At 48.5% G+C, this 27,139-nt stretch overlaps 2 protein-coding genes across 3 annotated transcripts; one reads left to right on the top strand and one right to left on the bottom strand.

Moving 5' to 3' along the window:
* The first annotated feature begins 4,888 nt into the window (after positions 1-4,888).
* Positions 4,889-27,000, top strand: LOC123443943 (peptide deformylase 1B, chloroplastic). Of its 2 annotated transcripts, none has more exons than XM_045120510.1 (7): positions 4,889-5,170; positions 5,269-5,401; positions 5,969-6,161; positions 24,922-25,032; positions 25,315-25,377; positions 26,615-26,717; positions 26,811-27,000. In XM_045120510.1, the coding sequence occupies exons 1-6, from the start codon at positions 4,963-4,965 to the stop codon at positions 26,711-26,713; spliced, it is 807 nt and encodes a 268-aa protein (XP_044976445.1). In that variant the 5' UTR covers positions 4,889-4,962; the 3' UTR covers positions 26,714-26,717; positions 26,811-27,000. The 2 variants fall into 2 exon arrangements, with proteins under 2 accessions (XP_044976445.1, XP_044976444.1); XM_045120509.1 differs by having other exon boundaries at positions 4,890-5,170; positions 5,263-5,401.
* Positions 17,986-24,019, bottom strand: LOC123443942. Its single transcript, XM_045120507.1, has 3 exons — positions 22,365-24,019; positions 18,696-18,990; positions 17,986-18,615 (listed from the first exon to the last, which is right to left on the bottom strand). The coding sequence occupies exon 1, from the start codon at positions 23,651-23,653 to the stop codon at positions 22,598-22,600; it is 1,056 nt and encodes a 351-aa protein (XP_044976442.1). The 5' UTR covers positions 23,654-24,019; the 3' UTR covers positions 17,986-18,615; positions 18,696-18,990; positions 22,365-22,597.
* Positions 27,001-27,139: the final 139 nt, after the last annotated feature.

Below are 27,139 nucleotides of genomic sequence, written 5' to 3'. Positions count from 1 at the left end.
CAACCCAAGCTATTTGAGATTTGATCAAGTTTTGAGCATTCCCCGTGATCTTGTTACTCTTGGAGGTTGGAGACTCCTAGGCGGTAGGAGTTCTTCGGAGAGGAATCAATCGGTGTGATTTCCCCCGGAAAAGTTTGTGAGGGTTTGGAAGCCACCTCAAAGGCTTACCACTAGTGGTTGAGAAACGCCTTCGTGGTGTTATCTCAAAGGGAGAATAGGGTGAGCCTTCGTGGCGTTGGTGAGCCTTCGTGGTAACATTCACCTCTCTAACGGTGACTAGCTTCCCTCCAAGGAAGTGAACATCGGGATACATCTTTGTCTCAGTGACCTTGGTTATCCTTAACCCTAACTCCTTACTTGTGGTTTACTTGTGTTACTTGAGCATACATACATTGCATATTGTTTGTGCTCATTATATTGTGTTGGCTATTTCTTTGTACAAGATTAATCGTTCAAGCATACCCTCTATATCCACACGTTCACACTTGCAGCTTTTGATATATCATGTGCTATAGTGTGATCTAGTATCTTGTGTCGTTCACCTACTTGTCGTGTGATATAGCTCAAGTAAGTTTGTGTAACTTACTTGTGCTTGTTAGTAATCGTGTTGTGTCCATCTTGGTAGATCGTGTTCTTGGTGCATGTTTTGGTGCCTATTGCATTTAGGATTTGTGCTTGAAAAGTATCCTCTTAGTTTATTTCTGCATTAGGTTTAAGCCAAATCCGAAGAAGTTTTTAAATAGCCTATTCACCCCCCTCTAGGCGTCATCGTGGTCCTTTCAGCCACAACTCCATGGCCAACATGTACAAGCCAATTCCTCACAAGTTTTTGGCAACTCACAAGATGGGCTCAGTATACTTCTTGCAAGCAGGGATACCCACAACTAACACCATTTTGAGACACACCTTGATGCCTAAATCAGGTGATGATAGGATGATTAGAGGACACTCCATCAATGTGGTGCACCATTTAGACAATCACAATAGATTCAGAGTGATGGACTTGATAGTAGAGACTATCTGGAGGACTGCTGCTGATCAGAAAAGATCTTGTGGATATGCCCCATACATTCAGATGCTTACTAATGCCAAGCTAGGGAAGCATGCATATCTCCTTGATCATCCCCATTTACCTCTTCAGCCATGAATTGAAGACAATGTAGTGATGGATGGATGATAATGATCCCAGCTCAGCTGCAGCTCGAATGGCAGCAGAGGCAACAAAAGCCGAGGGTGCTAGAAATGAGCCACCACCAATTCCAAAACTAAAAAATCAAGCTGAGCAAATGGCATTTCTAGTTAGCTCTGTCCAAGGTATGGAGAAGAACATTTCAGAGATGTTGCAAAATCAGAAAAGCCTAGAGAGAGTCATTGAAACAAAGTTTCATGACATGGATGTGAAGGTAACGGAGTTGACCACTATAGTCAGAAAGCTTCAACATGAAGTTGACTCAGTGCAGATTCCACCCAGATGATGATGATGACGACGATGATGATGATGATGATGAGTCGCCTCCTCTCACTACCACTCGGTTCAGCACCAAGCCTAGATCATCTGTTGTACATACTCCAAAGACAAGACAGACTTCATCAGCTCAAGCATCTGCACCTTCAGCTCGAGCACCAACTCTAGCTCAAGCACCTCCATTATCCACTCCTCCAGCTCTAGGACACTCAACGGATGCCTTCGTGGACGCTCTTCTGTCGACTCCGTCATCAGCTTCCCAGAGAGACGATTATCTCTATACTTTTTGAACTTTTTAGTAACTTTTTGCCAAAGGGGGAGAAATGTATAGATCATAGGGCTCCGAGAGAGAGAGAGAGAGCTTTTGACTATATTTGCTCTCATTTGATTTTACAAAACTTTGGTCTTTTGGATGACTTTATCCAGTTACATGTGTTTGATCATACGCTTTGGTTGGTTGATGCTACGTTATTATACTTTTAGCTATCTATGTGATGGTCATTCACTTATCTTGTTGGTTTCATGTGCATTACTATTCATTCTTATCTTGTATGCGCACCACCAAGATGTATGTGACATGGAAGAGTGACCCATGATCCTAATTGATTGTGCATTTGCATTCAAATGCAAATTTTAAATAATGCACAAATTTAGGGGGAGCTCTTGCCTTTCACATACTTCTCAAAGCATCGATGCTAATCCTTGATTATATCTTTTGTCGAAGCTTTAATCTATATGTTGTCATCAATTACCAAAAAGGGGGAGATTGAAAGCACAATTGCTCCCTAGGGTGGTTTTGATAATTGATCACAACATATGCATCATTGGACTAATATGTTTACCCAAGTATATTTCAGAAAAGTTCAAAATATGCTTTGGCTAAAGGCTTATGTGGATATGCCCCTTGATGAAAGAAAGGAATAGGATTGGCCCAAGCTTCAAGCTAGAAGACTCTTCATTTTATATTTGTGAGAAATCACTTTTGAGTCCATAGGAAAACCAATACTATTAAAAGGGGGTGAAGTATTAAAATGAACTGGTTGCTCAAGTTCTCAAAGTTAGCCACCAAAATACTCGGTCATTTTTCCCACATAACCATTATGTCCAATTCCACAAACTCAAATCGGTGCCACCAACTTTCCCATTTCGGCCCCACCGAGTTTGACCTCAGATAGAACCCTAGCCATTCCCACCAAATCGGTGCAACCGAAACCATATCGGTGCTACCAAGTTTAGGGTGACCAACTTTCTGTTGCCTCGGTACACAAAATCATAATTTCCGAGTTTGCGTATCGGTGTCACCGAGTTGTGCCATCTGACCGTTGGCCACCTTTTCGGTGCCACCGAGTTGTGTATGTCGGCCCCACCGAGATTCAAAAGTTGCTGCCTTTAGTGCAAGTCGGTACCACCGAGTTTATGACTTCGGTGTCATCGAGTTTGCCACTTTAGGTGTAACAGTTGGATTTTGTGTGCTGCCTATATATACCCCTTCACCCACCTCTCGTTCGTGGGAGAAGCACTCAGAACACACACTTCATTTCCAGATCCATTTTCACGAGAGAGAGCCACCTACTCATGTGTTAAGACCAAGATATTCCAATCCAATCATTTGAAATTTCATCTCTAGCCTCCCCAAGCTGCTTTCCACCAAATCAATCTCTCCTACCCATGCTTATTCTGTGAGAGAGTGATTTTGTGTTGAGGAGACTGTCTTTAGAAGCACAAGAGCAAGGAGTTCATCGTTCTACCACATCTATTACCTTTTGGAGGGTGATGCCTCCTAGATTGGTTAGGTGTCGTTTGGGAGCCTCCTACTTCGTGTTGTGGAGTTGAACCAAGATGTTTGTAAGGGCAAGGAGATCGCCTACTTCGTGAAGATCTACCGTGAGTAAGGCTAGTCCTTTATGGGCGGAAGCCGTGATGGAATAGACAAGGCCGCTTCTTCGTGGACCCCTTGTGGGTGGAGCCCTCAGTGGACTCTCGTAGTCGTTACCCTCCGTGGGTTGAAGTCTCCACTAACATGGACATACGATAGCGCCACCTATCGGAACCATGTCAAAAATCGCCGTGTCAACCTCATGCGTTTGATCTCCCTAACTTACTCCTTACTTTACAGTTGCATGTTTTACATTCCGCTGCTACACATTTAGAACTGCATGTGTAGGATGTACTTGACTTGCCATAACTGACAAAACTGCCCCTCAACTAAAATTGAGAAAAGACTAAATTTTTATCTTTTCAAGTAGTCTAATCACCCCCTTAGACATATTTTTGATCCTACAATCATGACGAGAGACTTCCGCTTTAGTAGTAGAGATGATAAAATATAAATATTATAGGAGTGGAGATATTGGTTGTTAGGAATGGCATGGATCCATGTGTTAGGAAAGTTGGAATTGAAACTGATTGCCATGAAAGGTAATATCGCTTCTTGCCCGTTTGTAACGCGTCTAGTTAGAAAAATCCCAACATTAAGTATACTTAATTAATCACACGCGCAATTAGTTATATGCCTATTAATTGCATTAATGTTCTGATTTTCAATTTGATGTTGTGCTCGGTTTCATTATTGTTTTTTGCATTAATGAATTTGGAACCAAAATTCCCTACTTAAACAAAGTTAATTAATAGCACGTCTAATTAATTATCCTCCTATTAATTGCATTGATGACTTGATTTTCAATTTGATTTGATGTGAGAAAATCTTTGTTGAAATAGACTTAATTAATTGCATACGTAATTAATTATTTACCTATTATTTGCGTTAATGGCTTGATTTTCAAATTGATTCGCTGCTCGGTTTCTTTACTGTTTTTTTGCATTAGTACCCGATTTCCTAATTGATTTGATGTGAAAAATCACAACCTAAACATTTTAATTATTTGCATCCCTAACTAATTGTCTATCTATTAATTGTATTAATGATTTGATTTTCAAATGATTCGGTGTTCGTTTTTCATTATATTTGCATTAAGGGTTAGGTATCAACGACGTACAAATGCTTCTTTACGAGGTGTGAGATGGAAAAATCAAACAGATTGATTGATGTTTTTTTATGGAAGAAAATGATTCCTCGATTGCTTTTTATTATGAACTGACTCAGGTTGAAAAGGCTCTGATTCACTCGATTACTTTTTATTATCCTTTAAGAAAGGGTGGTATCATAGAAGATGATATTGAGGGATGGGGATGGAGCGAACGAAAACTTATGGAGTCTTTGTTGGTTGGATGGTGCGAACTAAAACCAACGACAACCTACGGACTGAGTCTTTAGAAATAGAAATGAAAAGTTTTTTCCTTGAAAAAAAGGGTTGTAAGGTGACAAACCATATTTTCATTTAGATATAAAGAAAAACTGCACGGGCTACAGCCGTCCGATCACGCCGGCCTTTTCTTTGAACGCAATCCGATTACGTCGACCTTGTTGTGCACGCACACCACTCTCCAACCGGGAAAAGAATATCGAACCAAGCAACGAGAAGGGACACGCCACTACCATGGCGACCGCGCGCTTCCACCTTCGCCTCTGCCCCCGCTTCCGCGCCTTCGCTTCCTTCTCCTCTCGCCCCCTCCTCGCTACCCACCCCAGGACCCTGCCCCTACCACGCACCGGCCCGGCTACGCCGCTCGCCGCCCGCACGCGCCGCGGGTTCGGCTCCGCCACGTCCGCCGCCCCGCCCAATGAGGATGACGACTTTGCCTCAGGTTAGCAGCCGGTTCCAGGAACTCTTCGATACTCGGATTGTAGCTTCTATCTCTAATTTCTCTTACTAAGTTGTTGTTATTGCACGGTGTAGCTGCAGACTTGCGGTTCGAACCGCCGCTCAAGGTAGTGCAGTACCCTGACCCCGTCCTGCGCGCACGCAACAAGCGCATCAACACCTTCGACAACAACCTTCGCTCCCTCGCGGACGAGATGTTCGATGTCATGTACAAGTGAGTCTGAACGTAGAGCCATGTGCCTTTTACCTTGCCTCTGCTGTGTGCACCGGAGCTGTTTGATGAAATGCGCACGGGGTTGCCGTGCCACTTTCTTTACTGAATATGCACCGTATCGTTAATTTGAGCACCGTTGGTTTGTGGAATTCCGTATAGTGCTGTGATTTTTGCCTCTTCCTGTATACTCCGACTTTCCATACGCCCCGAGAGTTGCTAGGTGATTAGGGACCTTGACACCATCAATCAATAGACAAGAGACGCACATGTGTGCATCTCCTACGCTCTCCAGTATCTTATAGGCATTGCTCTTGTCAAGTTAGCAAATTGAGGTGTCATTTATACTCATGAGGCTATCTGAGCCCTGGAATAGTCAAGTAGGTGTGCCTGAGTGCACATGGGGGTACTGCTATTGTTTTTTTTATCTGGTCTGTCATCATATTACTCATTTACTTATGGTGGACCTGAAATGCCTTAGTCACATTCTAGTGGGGGCAAATATCCAATCATAACCTCGTAGGCCTCTCCGCTGTTTTCAGAAAGGATTGACCTGGTTTCGTGCCACAGGACTGATGGCATTGGTCTCTCGGCACCACAAGTTGGAGTGAACGTGCAGCTCATGGTATTCAACCCAGCTGGGGTGAAAGGGGAAGGAGAGGAAATTGTCCTTGTCAACCCAGTAGTGTACAAGTTCTCGAAGCGATTGTCAGTCTATGAAGAAGGGTGCTTGTCGTTCCCTGGAATATATGCCAATGTGCTGGTGAGAATAACCTTTATCTTTGCGCTTATAAAGATCTAAGTTGTTGGCAGTGTCTGTTCACCTCTTGAGTTACTAGGAATTACTGGTTGCCATCCATTCTACGGAGGACATACGGTTGAGTCAAAAAAAAATTTGAGATAACTTTTCAACATTTGCACAAAACCCAGGTGCTATGGTGGCATAAACATTTAACTGATAACTAGATGATACTCTGTGCGTTACTGCAAGAATTGATTGAAATACATTTTAATTAGATTTATTTGTATGTAATATAAATTTTAAATTAAGAATATAACTAAAATTTGAAATATTATATATTTTGATTAGATTTAGTTCTTTCTGGATAGTAAATTTGAACTTGTAATATAAGAACTAAATTTGAAATACATATGATTTACTATATTTAGTTATTTAGCTGAGTCTTTTCTCATGCATATTTGTATGTTAAGACTGGGCCTTTTTCATGCATGTTTGCACGCTGAGGTGGCATGTGTGCATGTTGAGAGAAATAGATTAGTGGGGGCTGACTATTTAGATATAGAAGATATGTAGCAAAAATAACTTCTGTGGAAAAGCACACGCATTAGCTAGTCTCGACACCAATACTAGCTGTGTTCTTGTTTGATAGCGAGAAAGATACATCTTTCATGTGTTGAATTTAATATTTGTCTCATTTGTCATGTGTTGCTTAATTCCAAATTCTGTATATTGTTATAGAAAAAAATTCACTTTACAACCCTGACCTATTGCAGGAGGCAGAAGTTCATTTTTCAAACTAGAACTGTAAATCTGGTTGTTTGAACATTGAACTCTTTAATCTGTTTACTTTGCCCCTGGCTCTTTCAAGCGGTTATGTGCTGACCGAGACAACATGTGCCATTGTAGAAACGGGAGGAAGAGAGGAGTACCTCCAACTCGTGTGTTTGTGTGTGGCGGCTCAGACAGGGAACAGGATGGCTGGGAGCCTCTTTCTAGGTCAGTCCCACTACATGGGCCTGGGCCGTAAGAGATAACTGGATGGGCTGGGCCATACCGGTTCAACACCCCCCCTCAAGATGGGTGGTAGATATCTATCATTCCCATCTTGTCACATGCCAAGTTACAATCCTTTGTTCCCAGACCCTTTATCAAACAATCTGCAAACTGCTGCCCAGAACTGACATGAGTAAGGCTGATGACCCCGGCATCAAGCTTCTCCTTAATGAAGAACCGATCAATTTCCACATGCTTTGTCCTATCATGTTGAACTGGGTTATTAGTGATGGCTATAGCTGACTGATTGTCACACCACACCTTCAAGGGCCCCTTCCTCAGAAGTTTCAACTCGCTCAGTAGGTACTTCACCCAGAGCATCTCACACAACCCTTGAGATAATGCTCTATACTCAGCTTCTGTTGTTGATCTAGACACAACCGGCTGTTTCTTGCTTCTCCATGATACCAAATTTCCTCCCACAAACACGCAGTAGCCAGAAGTTGATCTTCTATCATCTTGACAACTGGCCCAGTCAGAGTCACTATAACCATCCACCTCAAGATGTCCACTCTTCCCAAACCACAACCCTTTACCCGGAGTCCCCTTCAAGTATCTCAGGATTCTGTGCACAATATCAAGATGCCCACTCCTTGGTTCATGCATGTATCTGCTCACCACCCCCGTAGCATACGTAATGTCAGGCCTGGTATGACACAAGTACAACAACCTTCCAACCAGTTTCTGATACTCTTCCTTATTCACTAGCTCTCCTGATTGTGTTGTCACTTGGTGATTTTGTTCAATCGGAGTAGGGGCAGTACGACATCCCATCATGCCCACGTCACTCAAGAGATCCAAGGTGTATTTTCGTTGGCACAAAGAGATTCCCTTCTCTGTCCGAGCCACTTCAATGCCAAGAAAGTATTTTAGGTTACCCAAATCCTTTACCTCAAACTCCTTGCTCAAACAACCCTTCAATCTCTCTATTTCCTCCTCCTCATCTCCAGTGATGATAATGTCATCCACATAAATAGCAAGAATGGTGATCTTCCGATCAGAGTGCTTGTAGAACATCGTGTGGTCACCGTTACACTGACCATACCCCATACCACGGACAACACGTCTGAACCTATCAAACCAGGCCCTTGGTGATTGCTTCAGTCCATACAAGGATTTCTTCAGCCTGCATACCTTCCCCGTAGTCTCTGAAGTACCAAAACCTGGTGGTATTTCCATGTACACTTCTTCTTGCAACTCACCATGCAAGAAGGCATTCTTGACATCTAATTGATGCAACTTCCACCCAAAGTTTGCAGCACAGGAGACCAATATCCTTACTGTGTTCATCTTTGCCACGGGAGCAAACGTCTCATCATAGTCAATTCCATAAGTTTGAATATATCCTCTGGCGACCAATCTGGCCTTATACCGTTCCACCTTCCCTTCAGGATTCTGCTTCACTGCATAGATCCACTTACAACTCACTGCTTTCTTTTCTGCCGGCAATGTGGTTAGCACCCATGTCTTGTTTTTCCTTAGTGCTTCCAACTCTTCTATCATCGCTTCAGGCCACCTCAGATCTTGCTTTGCAGCCTTCCAATCCTTTGGAATTGACACAGTTTGAAGGGAGGCAACAAACGCCTTATATGTGGGTGACAAAGCCTTATAAGACACAAAATTGCCAATATCAAGATCATCACAAGCATCATCCTTCGGTAGAACCTTCCTTGCTACCCCTTTCTTGCCGCTTCACGTGTAGCCTTTCGCAATGCAATGGGCAGCTGCACTGTGTCAGATGAGCTCGTCTCACTGTCTTGTTGCTCCCCCTGCACTCTTGCCTCATTGCCTTGCTGCTCCCCTTGCACTCTTGCCTCATTGCCTTCTTGCTCCCCCTGCACTCTTGCCTCACTGCCTTGCTGCTCCCCTTGCACGTATGGTTGCCGTCGAGAGTACACTAGGGTGTTCGTCTGCCATCGATCCCGAACAGGAACCCGAAGAGCACCAATCTTAAGTGTATCGACGGTTGGCTCGACATGAACCTGCACATCATCATCAGTGAGAGTACTAACCGGAATTGTTCCCACTATTGGTTGGACCTGAACTTGCACATCATTAGCAGTGTTATTGCCCAAAGAATCACCCTGAGTATGAGACACATCCTTCTCCCCCTCTTGACCATCTTGCACATGATGTAGGTGGTCAAGCTCTGCAAATAGCAGACTGAGATCAGTCGGCGTACCATAGAATGGCTCAGACTCCCTGAAGGTAACATCCATACTCACGAACCTGCGTTTTTCAGAGGGAGACCAACATTTATACCCCCGCTGACTAGAAGAGTATCCCAGGAAGACACACTTCACTGCCCGAGGATCAAGCTTTTCAACAGATGGTCGGTGATCATGAACAAAGCAAGTACTGCCAAACAACTTTGGGGAAACAATAAACTTATTATCTCCAATGAGCAACTCAGACGGAGATTTCATACCTAATATCCTGGAAGGTGTCCGGTTGATCAGGTACGTGGCTGTCATAACTGCTTCATCCCATAAGAACTTAGGCACATTCATGGTAAACATTAATGACCGAGCAACCTCAAGAATATGACGATTCTTCCTTTCGGCCACTCCATTCTAAGGTGGGGTGTCCGGACATGAAGTTTGATGAAGAATCCCTTGGTCAGCCATGAAATCCCCAAAAATATTGTTCACATACTCTGTACCATTGTCAGTCCTGAGCACGTTGACCTGCACCTGAAACTGTTTCTTTACAAGAGCATGGAAGTTCTGAAAACAGCTAAACACCTCATCCTTGTGACGCATCAAGTAAATCCAAGTCATACGAGAATAACAGTCAATAAAGGTAACAAAATACTTCTTTTCATTCATTGACACTACTGGGCTAGTCCATACATCCGAATGAATGAGCATAGAAGGAGATATGCTCCTAAGCCCCTTACTCACATATGAGGCTCGTGTGTGTTTTGCATATTCGCAAGCATCACATGTCAACTTGCCCTTGCCTATTCCACACATGACCCATTCTACTCATCTTATCAAAAGATACATGACCCATTCTACAATGATGGATCATCGCCTGCTTCTCCTTGTCCTCCATGGTCGCAGCACACACCAAGTCCGGTTGCACCTCCTGGTCCATGTACCAGAGCCCCCTACGCCTGGTGCCAGTCCCAACCGTCTGGCTCGTCTGTCGCTCCTGAATCAAGCAACCGAACTTGTCAAGGATCACACGACAGTCTATTTGATCAATGAGAGTACTGAAAGAGACCAAATTGACAGGAAAAGCTGGCACATGCAAAAGTGACGATAAGGAGATGGCTGAAGTGCATTTGACTGTGCCAACCTCTACGACAGGCTGATTGGTACCATCGGCACTTTGTATAGTGCCCTTGTGAGTAGGAGCATGCTCATGGTAAGACTCAAACACACAGGAATTACCCGCAACATGCTTAGATGCTCCAGAGTCTAAGACCCACTCCGAAGCACTCTCATTAGGAGTAAGAAATGCCTTCATCGAATTACCTTCATCAGTGGAGGCCCAGTGAGCAAAGTGGGGCCTCATCAACTCCCTTGCCCTGTGACGTCCCAGTGTCCTCTTTGATGGGGTCATAGTCCTAGGGTAGGGTCATAGGCCTGCCCTACATGTCCTACCCAAGGACTACCCCACACAAGGGACAGGACCTTAAGTATGCCCCGACTGAATTAAGGTGCCCCCATCATCCAGTCGGTAACAGGCCCAGAATCATCCAGTCGGAGACTAACATTCGAAGAGCACCGGGCCTACCGACTGGATACACTCGGTACGTCGTAACCTCTCTGGAGGGAAACTGCTGTACGTTTCCGGGTGCATTTACTAGCATTTAGAGCATACGTTACCTGTAACGTATGCATTCAATCGCCACTACTCCACCCTTGAATCAGAACCGTTGTGGAGGGCAGCGCACTCTATATAAGCCGCCCTCCCCCACTGGTAAAGGGGTTAGCAAATCTTTGTACTCCATATCACACTCGGTAACAAGCTCCGAGAGCACTGAGACGTAGGGCTGTTACCTCCACCGCAGAGGGGCCTGAACTCATACAACCTCGCCGTAGCTAGGACTCTGCCCATCCCATTCGTACCCTACACATCTACTGTCAGGCTTATACCCACGACAGTTGGCGCCCACCGTGGGGCAGGCGTCTAAGCGACTTCCGGCGAGTTTGCGACTACTTCCTTTCGTCATGTCGTCCGGTGGAGGTTCGAGCATGGGTCAACAGATCCTCTTCGGCGCTCTCTCCTTCGTCGTCGACGATTCGGTGTGGCTTCGGGAGGCACCTCTCGACGTCGAGGCGCTTCCCCGTCGCGGGGCCACACACTTCCGTGCCGGCGCTCGCGGCGTTCTTCTTCTCCAACAATCGGCTCCATTGCCGGCTTGCACCTTCGTCACGCGCCGCAGCAAGCGATCTCGCAGTCCGCGTCTACAACGTTGGGTGCAACATGCCCGAGCGCGTCAGTTCGCGTCCTCTCAAGTGGCGGTTCTGGAGTCTGTTGTGGTTGCCCCGCGTCCCCAGTGCTCGGGCTCGGTTCCGACTGAGCTCCCTTCCGAGTACGTAGGCCGCGGGCCTGCAGCAGAAGTTCACATGGCCAACACCCATGAAGATCCCCATCAGGCCGGCCGGAACGAGCGCGTAGTCGGTGAAGCATCCGGTGCACGCCGTCCGCCTCGCCGTTCTGCCAGTCGACACGCCCGGCAGAGCAACATAGAGTTGTTCCGCACACCTCTCCTCAACTTGGCTGCAGCAGCCAAGATCGCCGATTCCCTCCAGCCGACTGATTCAGAGGCAGGAAGAGGAATCGAGCAGATCCGTGCTCTGTTGCACACGGCGCAGCAGCAGAATTCGGCAGTCTCCCAGTCGCACAATCGGATCCGCAATAGTTCCGTCCATGCAAACACGCATCGGTAGGTTCACAGCCCCGGCTCCTATCAGCACCACAGGGGAGGCAGTCGTTCCATGGTCCGTGAAGATCGCCGCCGTTCGCGCACCCCTCCGCGGGGTGGGCCCTATGGGTCCCGACATCATGATGATCGGCGTTCGGTCGGCGACACTTACGACCCGAGACCCGACGCAAGAGGGCGAATCGCCCAGCGAAGAGTCGACAGAGGTCGAGCCCACCGCGATGGCCACGACCTGGATCGTCCGAGTGGCAGCAGGACCATCGTGTCCGGCCCCGAGTGTTTTAGTCGAGCCATCCGCTCGGCTGACATCCCGCCCAACTTCCGATTGGCAGCGGGAATCGGTAAATTTACGGGGGAATCCAAGCCTGAAACATGGCTAGACGACTACCGAGTGGCAGTCCAGATCGGAGGAGGGGACGACTATGTCGCTATGAAGCACCTCCCTCTGATGCTCGACGGCTCGGGCGAGCTTGGCTGAACCAGTTAGCCCCCTCAAGCATTTACAGTTGGGCAGATCTCGCCCGAGTGTTCATCAGGACCTTCGAAGGGACGTGCAAACGCCCTGCAGGCCTCGTGGAGCTTCAGCACTGTGTCTAGAAGCCGAATGAGCCCTTGCGCGACTTCATCCAGCGATGGACGACTCTCTACCACACGGTGGAGAGCGTCACCGAGCATCAAGCAGTCTGCGCATTCAAGGCAGGCGTACGGTACAGAGAGTTGTACCTAAAGTTCGGCCGGACAGGCGACATCTCCATGAGCAAGATGATGTAGATAGCTGCTTGTTATGCAAATGGCGAGGAAGAAGACCGTATCCGGAGCGGCAAACACAAGATAGTCGGCGATGCCGACGGAGGTAACACTCGGAAGCAGAAACAGAAAGTTCCACCCACACCGCAGGCAGAAGCTGCAGCTGTGACCAGCGCCAAGTTCAAGGGCAAAGGGAAAGCGCAGTCTGCCCCCAAGAAGAAGCCGTTCAACAATCCCATCCTGGATCAGCTTTGTCCAATACACACGAAGATGGACGAAGAAGGCAATTCCATATACGCGAAGCGTACCACTCGGCAGTGTCGTCTCCTGATCCAGGGGTTCAGCGAAGGACAACCGAGTGAGAAGAATCCTGAACAAGATGAGGAGGATAAAGAGGATCCGTTCCCCCAAGTCCATGCAACCCTCATGATTTTTGCTGACGTCGAAAGCAAGAGTCGACTGAAGCTAGTGAACAGAGAGGTCAACATGGCCGTTCCGACTGCTCCTAAGTTCCTTAGATGGTCTCAGACTGCGATCACCTTTGATCAGTCGGACCATCCAACGCATGTCCCCACTCCAGGAAGACAGGCTCTGGTCGTCGACCCGGTGGTGGAAGGAGTCCGACTGCGCAAAGTCCTCATGGACGGCGGTAGCGGACTGAACATCATGTACGCCGACACCCTCAAGGGAATGGGCATTCCGATGTCCAGACTCAGCGAGAGCAATATGCAGTTCCACGGAGTCGTCCCCGGGCGGAAGGCCAAGTCACTCAGCCAGATCGCGTTGGACGTCACTTTTGGCTCCGACAAAAACTTTCGCAAGGAGAAGCTCACATTCGAGGTGGTGGATTTCCAGAGCGCTTACCATGCAATTCTGGGCCGCCCGGCGTACGTGAGTTTCATGGCACGCCCGTGCTATGTGTACTTGAAGTTGAAGATGCCAGGTCCAAAAGGCGTTATCACCATCACCGGCAACCGTCAGCGAGCCGAGGAGTGTCTGCAAGAGGGATCAAGGATCGCCGACCAGCAGATGGCTGTACTCGAGCTCGAAGAGTACAAGAAGACAGTCGACCCTGCCGACTTAATGCGCTCAAAGAAGCCAGCTTCTGAGTCCGCGTTCCAGTCGGCGGGAGAGACTAAGAAGGTCAGCATCCACCCGACGGACGAGTCTGCCGCCCCGACGAACATCTCCACCACCCTCGATCCTAAATAGGAAGCCGAGCTCACCCAATTCCTCCGTGAGAACTGGGACATCTTCGCATGGAAGCCTTCTGACATGCCGGGTGTACCCAGGGAGTTGGCTGAGCACCGACTGCATGTGGATCCCGTCGCTCGGCCCGTCCGAGAGCGCCTGCGTCGGTCCGCCCCGCACAAGAGGAAGGCAATCGGAGAAGAGGTGGCCAAGCTGCTGACTGCCAACTTCATTCGCGAGGTTCACCACTCCGAGTGGCTCGCCAATGTCGTCATGGTGCTCAAGAAGGACAAGTCACTCCGAATGTGCATTGATTTCAAGCACCTCAATAAGGTCTGCCCGAAAGACCATTTTCCGCTCCCCCGCATAGATCAAATTGTCGATTCGACTGCGGGATGCGAGCGTTTGTCATTCCTTGATGCCTACTCGGGTTATCATCAGATCCGTCTGTATGGTCCCGATGAGTTGAAAACAGCCTTCATCACCCCGTTTGGGTGCTTCTGCTACATCACTATGCCTTTCGGTCTGAAGAATGCAGGAGCTACCTTTATGCGCATGATCCAAAAATGTCTCCTCGACCAGATCGGTCGCAATGTGGAGGCATACATGGATGATATCGTAGTCAAGTCACGCAAAGGTTCCGACCTGCTGACTGACTTGGCAGAAACATTCGCCAACCTTCGTAGGTACGATATCAAGCTAAACCCAGCCAAGTGTTCATTCGGTGTTCCCAGCGGAAAGTTACTCGGTTTCTTCGTTTCCGAACGAGGGATCGATGTTAACCCCGAAAAGATCGGGACCATCGTCCGAATGGATAGGCCGGTCAGAATACACGATGTTCAACGGCTCACAGGTTGCCTAGCGGCTTTGAGCAGGTTCATCAGTCGACTCGGCGAAAAAGCACTTCCTCTGTACCGACTCATGAAGAAGTCAGATACCTTCGAGTGGACAGACGAAGCCCAAGTCGCATTCGACGACCTCAAAGTCCTACTTTCCACCCAGCCGGTTCTTACTGCTCCGCTCAGTAAAGAGCCCCTTCTTCTATATATCGCGGCTACAAATCAAGTCGTCAGTACTGTTCTTACAGTCGAGCGAGAAGAAGAAGGCAAAGCATACAAAGTTCAGCGGCCAGTGTACTACGTCTCCGAAGTCCTGACCCCCTCCAAGCAGAGGTATCCCCATTATCAGAAGCTTATCTATGGGATCTATATGACTGCGAAGAAGGTGGCCCATTATTTCCAAGACCACTCGGTATCTGTCGTTTCTGATGCTCCTTTGTCGGAAATTCTCCACAATCGAGACGCGTCAGGCCGAGTGGCGAAGTGGGCAATGGAGATGCTGTATTGTGACATCAAGTTCGAGGCCAAGAAAGCTATTAAGTCTCAAGCCCTGGCTGACTTTATAGCAGAATGGGTAGAACAACAGCAACCGACTCACATCTACTCGGCTCATTGGACAATGTTCTTCGATGGGTCTAAGATGTTGAATGGATCCGGCGCTGGTGTTGTGATCATATCACCCAAAGGCGACAAGCTCAAGTAAGTGCTCCAGATACACTTTGATTCCTCCAACAACGAGGCGGAGTATGAAGCTCTCCTCTACGGATTGAGCATGGCCATCTCACTCGGCGTCCGTCGCTTGATGGTCTACGGCGATTCGGATTTGGTGGTCAATCAAGTGATGAAAGAGTGGGACGTAAGGAACCCCACCATGACAGTGTACTGCAATGCAGTAAGGAAGCTGGAGAAGAAGTTTGAAGGTCTAGAGCTCCATCATGTTCCGAGACTGAAGAACCAAGCAGCTGATGCGTTGGCGAAACTCGGATCCACTCGGAGACCAGTCCCGAGTGACGTTTGCCTCGAGCACCTCCATCTTCCTTCAGTTAAAGAAGATCCCTTCACTGAAGAACCGATACAACCCAAGAGCGCAACAGATCCGACTGAAGTCGATGTACCTGCGGTGGTTGATCTGGTCACGGAGATTCTGGTAGTCATTCCCGATTGGACTGTGCCGATCATGGCATATATCCTGAGACAAGAACTTCCAGAAGATGAAGTCCAAGCCCGACAAATAGTTCGCAGGTCGAAGGCATTCACTGTCATTGACGGTCAATTGTACAAGGAGAGTGTTTCAGGCGTCCTCCAACATTGCATTTCCCCAGAGGAAGGACAGTTGATCCTAGAGGATATCCACTCGGGAACCTGCGGCCATCACGCTTCTTCGAGAGCAATCGTCGCCAAGGCATTCAGAGCTGGATTCTTCTGGCTGCAGGCTAACGAGATGGCCAAAGCTATGGTCGACCGATGTGAAGGCTGTCAGTTCTACTCCAACAAGTCCCACAAGCCAACATCTGCACTAAAGCCAATCCCACTTGTGTGGCCATTTGCAGTTTGGGGATTAGACACAGTCGGGCCATTCAAGACAGGCCAAGGAGGCTACACACATCTGTTGGTGGCAGTCGACAAGTTTACAAAATGGATAGAAGCCAAGCCCATCAAGAAGCTCGACGCCTTCACAGCCGTTAAGTTTGTCAGGGACATCATCTCCAGATTCGGAGTGCCTCACAGCATAATCACGGACAATGGGACAAACTTCGACTCGGATAGATTCAAAGGTTTCTGCGCGAGTCAGGGTATCCGAGTGGATTTTGCTTCCGTAGCACATCCGCAATCCAATGGACAAGCTGAGCGCGCGAATGGACTTATCCTTCAAGGTTTGAAGCCTCGACTCTTGCGAGAGGTAGGACATGCTGCTGGTGCATGGGTCACCGAGTTACCTTCAGTACTTTGGGGCCTCCGCACCACTCCAAACCGATCAACGGGGCGATCGCCGTTCTTCCTCGTCTATGGAGCAGAAGCGGTCCTTCCGAGTGACCTGCTTCACAATGCCCCGCGAGTCGAACTCTTCTCCGAAGCCGAAGCGGAACAAGCAAGGCAAGATGGAGTCGATCTTCTGGAGGAGGAACGCGAGATGGCACTCACTCGTTCAACAATTTACCAACAAGATCTGCGACGCTTTCATGCACGTCATGTCAGGAGCCGCACGTTCCAAGCAGACGATTTAGTGCTCCGAGTGGATCAGCAAAGACCCCACAAGTTGGCTCCGGCCTGGGAGGGGCCTTTCATCATTTCCAAGGTGCTGAACAGCGGAGCATACAGATTCTACAATATTCAGAGGGAGACAGACGAGCCGCGCGCATGTGTGCACTATACGTCGCACTCGGGGACTTAGCTGTGATCAAGAATCACCTAAGTACGCACTTCCTCCGAGTGTGCACTATACGTCACACTCGGGGACTTAGCTGCGATCTTGCATCGCCTAAGTACTAACCTCCTCCGAGTGTGCACTATACGTCGCACTCGGAGACTTAGCTGTGATCAAGAATCATCTAAGTACGCACTCCTCCGAGTGTGCACTATACGTCACACTCGGGGACTTAGCTGCGATCCTGAATCGCCTAAGTACTAACCTCCTCCGAGTGTGCACTATACGTCGCATTCGGGGACTTAGCTGTGATCACGAATCACCTAAGTAATAACTCCCTCCGAGTGTGCACTATACGTCGCACTCGGAGACTTAGCTGCGATCCTGAATCGCCTAAGTACTAACCTCCTCCGAGTGTGCACTATACGTCGCACTCGGGGACTTAGCTGCGATCCTGAATCGCCTAAGTACTAACCTCCTCCGAGTGTGCACTATACGTTGCACTCGGGGACTTAGCTGCGATCCTGAATCGCCTAAGTGCTAACCTCCTCCGAGTGTGCACTATACGTCACACTCGGGGACTTAGTTGCGATCCTGAATCGCCTAAGTACTAACCTCCTCCGAGTGTGCACTATACGTCGTATTCGGAGACTTAGCTGTGATCACGAATCACCTAAGTAATAACTCCCTCCGAGTACGCACTAAGTGTTGCACTCGGAACAACATTTCAACAAAAGACTAAATGTTTTCATTCCGACAACATAAGTTCATAAACGATAGCTGACTCAGTGCGGGTCAAGATTACCCGCACCGATTTAAAAGTATGACGGCCAACAGAAGTGGCCACAATATCTTACAGGTAAACACTCGGCATACCGAGGATAAAGTTTGATCACGCGTCAGCTGGGCCGGCGTCAGGACTGGAGGGCTCCACAAAAGTGTCCAAGTCGATTCCATCAGCGATGCGGGTAGCAGTCTCAAGGAACGTCTCCATGAAGTCTTCGAATTGAAGCTTCTTCGTGTTGGCGACCTTCAATGCTTTCAGCTTATCTTCCCGCACCTCCTTGCAATGGACTCGGACCAAGGACAGCGCAACGTCAGCACCGCAACGCGCTGCCGATTTCTTCCAGGATTGCACTCGGTCCGGAATCTCCTCCAGTCGCCCCAACAGAGTCTCCATCTCCTGCCGCGACTCGTCTTCCGGCCAAAGCTCCTTCTCAATGCGGCCGATGACTTCTCTCAGTCGGCTAATGAAAGGACCCACTTTGCCTACGCGGATATGCGCCCGGAGCAGATCCCGGTTGGCGTCCTCGCCGAGTGGCACATTGTCCTTCATGGACCGCTCCACAGCCGCCGCTTCAGCTTCGGCGTCACCACAAAAATCTGCACCAAACGAGCAAACGGACAGTAAAAACCAAGTGTTCGTCACACGGTACAACCACTCGACAAAGCATAAGACTTACCAGCCAGACGAGTCATCATCTGGACAGCCCAGTCGTTGACATACTTCTCCTGAGCTGTCCATCGTTTGTTCCGAACAGCCATTTGATTGTGCAGTTCAGTCCTCTGTTTCTTCAGTCTCTCCACCTCCGCCACCAACACCCTGTTTGCCTCCAGCGCCTCCTCCAAGGACTTCTCTCGAACTTCCAGCGCGTCCTTCATGCCGGCCATGGCGAGCATTGCAGCTTCCAGTTCACCAGCATACTGGTTCCTCTCCGCTCTCAAGGCTTCACAAGCAGTTCCCATTTCACAAGTTTTCTGCACCAAGAAACAAAGGGTAATCAGCAAGTTTATCAGTTCACAGGCTAAGTTCTTCAGACCCCTGCCGACGCAAGCAGTCGACAGCGGTCTCGGGGACTACACCCAGTGGGTTCACTAAGAGTGACCCCACTGGCATGCACCTCAAGCAGGCCCGCCCTATTGAGATGCATGTTTTCAGCTACGCCTCAGGGGCTAATACTACTCCACCTGCGTGCAACTTACTCTCGGAGACTCTTACCGCAAGAGCGCTCCGACTGCAATAAGTACTCGCACTCGGAAATCTTGTCTACGGACACAACCAAACTAAAGACCAAATGTATAAAGACAACTGTCGGTGCAAGCACTCGAAAGAAGTCTCGGGGACTACACCCACTGGGTTCACTCGGAGTGAACCCATTGCAAACAGCAGACAACACCCAGTGGGTTACAGAAGAAAAGTAAGTACTTACTAGACTACTTACTCGGATGTCATCGCGCAGCTCCAAGCTCCGCCGGTACAAAGCCGCAACGGAGTCATAAGCCCTCTTGGCCTCTCCGGCCATCAGCTCCGCCTGGATCATGGCCCCCTTGGCCGCTCCCACCTGCTCCTCTGGGACACACCGAATGCTGAATTCAGCATTCGACGAACCGGGAATCGTGGGAAGTTCCTGGGGCATCCCAAGGTTCGCCCCAGTAGGTTCCTCACCCACCGGCACCGGTTCAGTCGGTGGGGGCACTTCGGTCGGTGGAACGTCGGCGGCAGGGGCGGCAGCAGGAGGAGCAGCCTCACGGACAGGCTCCATGACAGGCTCCACGGACGGGTCGGCTCTCCCCTGGTCGTCCCCGTCCAGACAAGTCGCCCCTGACAAGCCGAATAACACGGCGCCTCAGAAAAAGAAAAGGATGACGCGGTCTACAGGAATAAAATACCCGACCCTCCCACAACATACCTGGCTGGGACGAAACGACGTTGTCCGTGTCCATAGGGTCGTCCCCTTGGCGGGCTGGCGAGGTCGCAGAAGTGGCAACCCTGTCGAGTGAAGTCCATTCGACTTGTAAAGCAGGAGTTCACTCGGTCAACAGAAAGGGCCGAAAGTTAGATTCACTTACGTGGAGGTGACGGGGATGGTCATCCTCATCCGCGGCAGAGCCTTCCGAGGTTTGGGCCCACTCGGCTTGGGCGCCCTGGAGGACTGGCCTGCAAGTTCAGCGGCTGCGTCCCTGGCCCTCTTGGTGCCTCGAACACTCGGTACCGCCGGGGCATCAGGCGGAGCACTCGACGACGCAGGAGGAGCTGAAGGGACGGCAGGCTCATGCCGGCGCTTGCTCCGATGCTCTGGCCGCGGAGGTGGCGAGTCTGGCTCTTCGTCCTCTTCTTCTTCCTCGCTGTCTTCCTCCTCCGACTCCCCGCTGTCGGAGACGTATTCGGCGCTCTCCACGCTCCCCTCCTGGCTGCCGTCTTCCTCCTCCTCCGGATTCCCGTTCGAGACGGGGGAGGACCAGTTGGTCCACTCCTGCATGAGGTTCAGTCGGAAACGTTAAGCATCACACGGAGATATAAATAAACGACTGGAATCAAGACAGTTCAATGCACTCGGCTGATGCTACTCACCTGATTCGGTGGAGGGTTGTCCGCGCTGTAAGGCGTCACTCGGCGGGCTCCTTTGGGGTTCTCACAGGGACCCGTGATTTGGAGCACCCACGAGGTCACCTTCTCCTCGAGTATGCCCTCCACGTTGGTCCGAGTGGAATCCTCGGGCCCTGCGTAGTGCCACATAGCGTGGTGGCGGGCCTGCAGAGGCTGGGTTCGCCGACCGATGAAGACTTCCAGCAGGTCAATACCGGTGACCCCCCTTCTGACAACATCCACGAGCGACTCGACTAAAGGCTGGATGTCGTTCTTCTCGGCTTTCGAGAGGGCGAGTTGCTTGGGTGGAGCAGGACGGTCTAGACTAAACGGAGGCAGCCCAGTCGACGCATTCGGACAGGCTATGTCCTGGCAGTAGAACCACGTCGACTGCCAGTTCCTAACCGACTCGCTCAACTGGAGAGCAGGGTAGCTGCTCCGACTCTTCTTCTGAAACCCTAAACCCCCGCAGAGCTGGAGGAGATGCGTCTTGTCATCCGACTGACTAAGACGTTTGATGGTTTGAGAGCGGGCGGAGAAGATATGTTTGAATAAACCCCAATGGGGGGGGCAACCGATAAAGCACTCGCACAAAACAATGAAGGCAGAAAGGTGGGCGATGGCATTCGGAGGGAAGTGATGGAGTTGAGCACCAAAATGATTCATGATGCCTTTGAAGAAGGGATGCGGGGGCAGAGAAAAACCTCTGTGAACATGGCTGAGGAGCAAGACGCGCTCCCCTCCCGTGGCGCCGGCTCGACCTCGTCGTCCGCCGGCAGCCTCCAGGACTTATGCACGAGCAGGCCGTGCTCTACCAGCTCCAGCAGGTCCCCCTCCGTCACCGTGGAGGGGAGAAAGTCTCCCTGGATCCACCCCGCCGGCAACGGCCGCTGCCGCCGCTGAGCAGCCGCCGCCTTGTTCTTCTTCTTCCTCGCCTCCATCTTGCTGGTCTGACCTTTGGTCATGGCGGCGACGGCGAGCTCTCGAGAAGGAGGGGAAGAGAAGGGTGTATGAGCGCAGGAGGTGGCGAGGAAGACGGAGCAGGCAAGAGCAAAGGATTCGACGAGCGTAACCGAAGGGTCTCGTCGCCCAGAGTTAAATAGAGCACCGACTGGGTCGCTGGCGAGCGGGCCCGAAATCTTATCTGCCCAACCAGCCGCGGCGATATCAGTGGAGGAGTTGAAGGCGCGAGGATCGAGGAGTCAGGCGCTACTAGAGCGCGCTGACGTCGTCCCCGCTAAGCGCGCGGAACCCGAAATTTGAGATCCCGGAAAATCCGCCGCTGTCAGTTGACCGGTCGCATCAAAAGATGCCGCGAAAGCACTCGGTTCCCGACAGTCTGTTTCGCAAAACACCTCCACTCGGATCATTGGTCAGGAGAGATAAAATAGATAGAGGCAAGCAACGCCCAAGCCGAACCTAGTCCAGTCGGATCTGAACCTCGAGCACTGCTTCGACGTTTCAACCCCAATCCATTCGGGGACTAATGATGGGGTCATAGTCCTAGGGTAGGGTCATAGGCCTGCCCTACATGTCCTACCCAAGGACTACCCCACACAAGGGACAGGACTTTAAGTATGCCCCGACTGAATTAAGGTGCCCCCATCATCCAGTCGGTAACAGGCCCAGAATCATCCAGTCGGAGACTAACATTCGGAGAGCACCGGGCCTACCGACTGGATACACTCGGTACGTCGTAACCTCTCTGGAGGGAAACTGTTGTACGTTTCCGGGTGCATTTACTAGCATTTAGAGCATACGTTACCTATAACATATGCATTCAATCGCCACTACTCCACCCTTGAATCAGAACCGTTGTGGAGGGCAGCGCACTCTATATAAGCCGCCCTCCCCCACTGGTAAAGGGGTTAGCAAATCTTTGTACTCCATATCACACTCGGTAACAAGCTCCGAGAGCACTGAGACGTAGGGCTGTTACCTCCACCGCAGAGGGGCCTGAACTCATACAACCTCGCCGTAGCTAGGACTCTGCCCATCTCATTCGTACCCTACACATCTACTGTCAGGCTTATACCCACGACACTCTTCAACTACCATATGCGCCCTCTGCCCTCCTGAGTTTCCTGAGTAGCCACCTCTGCCCCTAGAAAGTTGACCCCCTGAGTTCCATGGGTATCCACCTCTGCCTCGAGCATACCTGCCTCTGCCAGTTCCCCCTCTGTTGTATCCCCTGCCTCTACCACGAGTTGGACATTCCCTCTTCCAATGACCTACCTCCCCACAAATATGACATTTGTTGGGATCTCCCCACTCCATGCGCTCAGTGACTGCAAATGTCGAAGCCGGCACAAACTTCACGTTTGCATGCTCAAGAGATAGCCTCACCTCCTCTTGAGACATTGCTGCAATAGTCTCCTCAATAGTTGGCAGGAGAGGTTGGTGCAACAGGGAAGCCCCCCTGCCATGAAAGCAACCTCTGAGGCCTTCCAACAGTTCCAGCACACGCCTGCGTGCAATCCACTTGCGCCCTGACTCGATGCACGCCGCATCATAGAGTTCTAGAGGATCACAGTTATCCTGCTCCGCCCACAAAGCCTGCAGCTCTGCCACATATGCCATCACTGACATGTCATCGCCTTGGCGCAGCCGACTGATCTTCCCCTCAATCTGAGCAATTAGCATGAAATTACCCTTGCCTGAGTATTGGGTGGATAGAGTCTTCCATATCTCGGCGGACGTGGATAGTCCCTCCACAAAGCGACTAATGGAGGGCACCACTGAGTTGAACAACCAGCCAACAAGCACAGAGTTTATGACCTTCCACCGCTTTTCCTCCGCGGTAGTCTTGTCTCCGGGTTCATCAACCGCACCCAATAAGTGCCCATCAAGTTCCTTCTGTTCCACAGCCAGCAATGCCCTTCTAGACCAGCTCAAATAATTTGTGGCCCCCTCTAGCTTCATGTCCAGGGGTGACATTTCGAGCTTCTGAGCCACTTCCTGTCGAGGAACGATGGCCCCAGAGTTGGAGTTGGACTCCGCGAGGATCTTAGCGAGCTTCTCGAAAGCAGCAGCGAGAGCATTTGGTTCAGCCATCTTTGGTGTTCCAGCAGCACCACAGCCTCACTTCTCCACAGCAGAACCAACACACAGCAGCAAAACAGCAACTCAGATGCACAACAGCAGGAACAGCACAACAACAGCTCCACTAACAGCACAACAGCAGCTCCAGGAACAGACCACCACCAGCACCTTCTCCTCTAGCAGCAGCACCCAGCTCCCGGTATCAATGCACACACACGCACAGCAACACAGCAAACAGCTATTCAGTGCAGTCCCAGCTCAGCACCCTCCTTCCCATCAAACACCAATCAGCAGTAGCACCGTCCCTGTAGTGCACACCACCACCAGCAGCAACAGCAGCTGCAACCTCCTTCTCGGGCAAACAGCAGCAGCCGTCGATCCCCACCGGACCCCGCAGCCACGCCGGCCGGCGCCGCCGTCCGTCAGGCCTTGCTGGACCTGGTCTGATACCATGTAGAAACGGGAGGAAGAGAGGAGTACCTCCAGCTCGTGTGTTTGTGTGTGGCGGCTCAGACAGGGAACGGGATGGCTGGGAGCCTCTTTCTAGGTCAGTCCCACTACATGGGCCTGAGTCCCACTACATGGGCCTGGGCCCTAAGAGATAACTGGATGGGCTGGGCCATACCGGTTCAACAGCCATCATCTTGCCATGTCAGCAACTTAAATGAAAAAAGTAAGAATTAGTAATTCAGACAATAAAATAAAATAATAATAATAATCAGTTTTTTTTTGGAAAGATCTGTAACTTCCAAGCAATTCGCAAATAGTAGAAAGTCAATCGGAAAAAGTAAATTCTCTTTTTTTAGTGAAAGTCAAAAAAGCAGATTCAGTGGTTCTCAGATGACATGTTGCTAAACTTTTTTTAGTGTCAGTATTAAAAAACCCAAGTTCCAAAAAGTTTGTTTTTTGGTAGTCAAACTGAGAAAAAGACTGAATAGTCAATCCGAAAAAACTTCTCCCCGAATTTCCAATTGCTGACTGAAAAATCTGAGTACATGAGATTTAGAGTTTAAAGCTTGTTAATATTCACCATACTTATTATCTTAACTATCTATATTATGTCACTAAGCATTCATATATAAGACAAAAATATCAGATATCTAACAAATGATGGGAGTAGACAAGTTAGGGACTGCAACTAATATTCACCTTTCTTGATCCTATTATTTAGTAGGAGTACTCTTTTATATTTAGTATTTGCGTTCTTCTGAAAAAGGAGGATTTTACTAATTTATGGGATTATGGCATTTGCAATTATCTTTCACCACTGTGCTATGCAGAGACCGGACACTGTTAAAATTGATGCTCAAGATGCTAGTGGAGCAAAGATCAAAGTTAAATTATCAGAACTATCTGCAAGAGTTTTCCAGCATGAGTTTGATCATTTACAGGTATGGGCTTAACCTTGATCAAACTTAATTTTGTCATGTATTTATGCAAGATTTTGAATTAAATCTTCCACTTGAGTTCATTTATGTGAATGACATATTCAAATATTCAATGGCCAACTAAATCAAGTCTATTTCTCTTTACTGTCCATGTTACTTTTGATCCAACAAACCAATTGGGTCTAAGGACACCTCATTTTTCGTAATGAAGGGCTTATATTGGTGCGTGAACACATTCAGCACTATAGTCATGTGACCACTCACCATGAACTTGTGGATTTGCAGGGAATCCTTTTCTTTGACAGAATGACTATGGATGTTGTTGAGAGCATACATGAGCAGCTGAAGGTTAGTATATGTGAAGCCGAAGTAGGTGAAGTTACACTGGGAATATAATTTGATATTAGTTCTTGTGCTTATATGCTCTCTCAAAAGCCAGCAGTATTGTAATTATTGGAATAGTGGGGCACTGCAAATAAGACACCAAATATCCCTCCAAATTTTGCTTTTCTTTTGGGAGAGCATAGAAGCACTAATTTGTTTGTTGTTATCAACAGGGCTGTTGATGATGAAGACATGATCCTTTTTTTTGGGATAATTAGATTTATGCCCCTAGTTGTGTCCCACTCGGTTGTTTTACCCCTAATTTCCAAAAGTCACCGGTTCTGTCCAAGTCACTTCGCTCCTCTTATGCTTTTGCCCTTTGACCGTTTGATCGTCAGTTTGAAAACTTCATAACTAATTCATACTAAATCAGAAAAATGCAAATAAGATACCAAAATGTTCGGAAAAACATCACCTATATGTCAGTGTCATTTGTATTCATGACAAAGGTGTTGGAAAGTGCCACAAAATATTTGGTGGCAAAGAATGAGAAATGTTGTAAGTGCTTGCCAAGTTTCATCAGGCAACGACATTCGTGGAAGTCATGGCAAAAAAACAATCTATTTTGCCACGACTTCCACGAATGTCGTTCGCTGATGAAATTTGTCAAGCACTTAAAACATTTCTCATTCTTTGCCACCAAATTTTTTTTAGAATATTTTGATTTTTTTATATATTACTATTCATGGTGGTATCATAAGAGTTAAAACTCGGATGGGCACTTTCCAACACCTTTGTCATGAATGCAAATGACACTGACATATAGGTGATGTTTTTTCTGAACATTTTGGTATCTTATTTGCATTTTTCTGATTTAGTATGAATTAGTTATGAACTTTTCAAATTGACGGTCAAACGGTCAAAGGGCAAAAGCATAAGAGGAGCGAAGTGACTTCGACAGAACCGGTGACTTTTGAAAATTAGGGGTAAAACAGCCGATTGGGACACAACTAGGGGCATAAATCTAATTATCCCTTTTTTTTGTAAATGTGTTAATCTTTCTTGGCTGGAGTTTTTTTAATGCTCTGTTGGCTGGAGTTACATGACTTTGGGTTTTTGGTTTGTCAAGGTTTGGTATATTTGCTGAATAACATGCCATAAATATTTCTTGAAGCCTGTGCGTGTGTGTTTATGTTTTATTATGCCATATCTCATTTTGTAACTTTGCTTACGTCTAGTCGAACTTTCTCATTTCTAATAGAGTCTGGAAGAGAAATACGAGGAAATAACAGGACAAGCAAGCCCTGAAACTATAGCAAACTTCAGAGGGACAAAGGATGTCGTTAGTTTTTCAAGATGATTGCGTCAGTCTTCTTCATCTTAAACTGTCTAGTTTGTGTGTCTTTTCATGTTCTATTAAGCAATCCTGAAATCTTTGCCTGCTACTGTACAAACAGGTTCTGCAGACTTTCCAAGTGCATCATGAAGCTGAGCTACAAATTCAAGTGTTTGTGGAACTGTTTGTTGGTGCATGCATTGCTGCCAGTCTAGTTTTTGGCAGTTTTGCTATGTCTAGTTATGTACAACATTAATGAAATTATATACAGAAATTACACTATTTATGAAGGAAGTATCATTTTCCAACAATGAATATCTGAATAGTATTTTTGTTTGCATGCCATGATATCGGGGATATACTGTACTTTCTCTCTTTCCACAAGATTGTGTTGACCTCTTCTTTTCTCAAAATTGAAAGTACAAAGCAAAGATTACATCCTGGCCTTAG

Source organism: Hordeum vulgare, chromosome 3H (genome assembly GCF_904849725.1).
Source record: "Hordeum vulgare subsp. vulgare chromosome 3H, MorexV3_pseudomolecules_assembly, whole genome shotgun sequence".
NCBI lineage: Eukaryota > Viridiplantae > Streptophyta > Magnoliopsida > Poales > Poaceae > Hordeum > Hordeum vulgare.
The sequence above is the reverse complement of the archived record's forward strand: the minus strand, read 5'-3'. Positions and strand labels throughout refer to the sequence as shown.

Excerpts from the sequence above, each read along its gene's own strand:
- LOC123443942 (XM_045120507.1), bottom strand. The coding sequence starts at position 23,653 with ATGGCTGAACCAAATGCTCTCGCTGCTGCTTTCGAGAAGCTCGCTAAG.
- LOC123443943 (XM_045120509.1), top strand. The coding sequence starts at position 4,963 with ATGGCGACCGCGCGCTTCCACCTTCGCCTCTGCCCCCGCTTCCGCGCC. Across the intron at positions 6,162-24,921 it reads GAATATATGCCAATGTGCTG|AGACCGGACACTGTTAAAAT; the intron begins GTGAGAATAACC and ends TGTGCTATGCAG. Across the intron at positions 25,033-25,314 it reads ATGAGTTTGATCATTTACAG|GGAATCCTTTTCTTTGACAG; the intron begins GTATGGGCTTAA and ends GTGGATTTGCAG.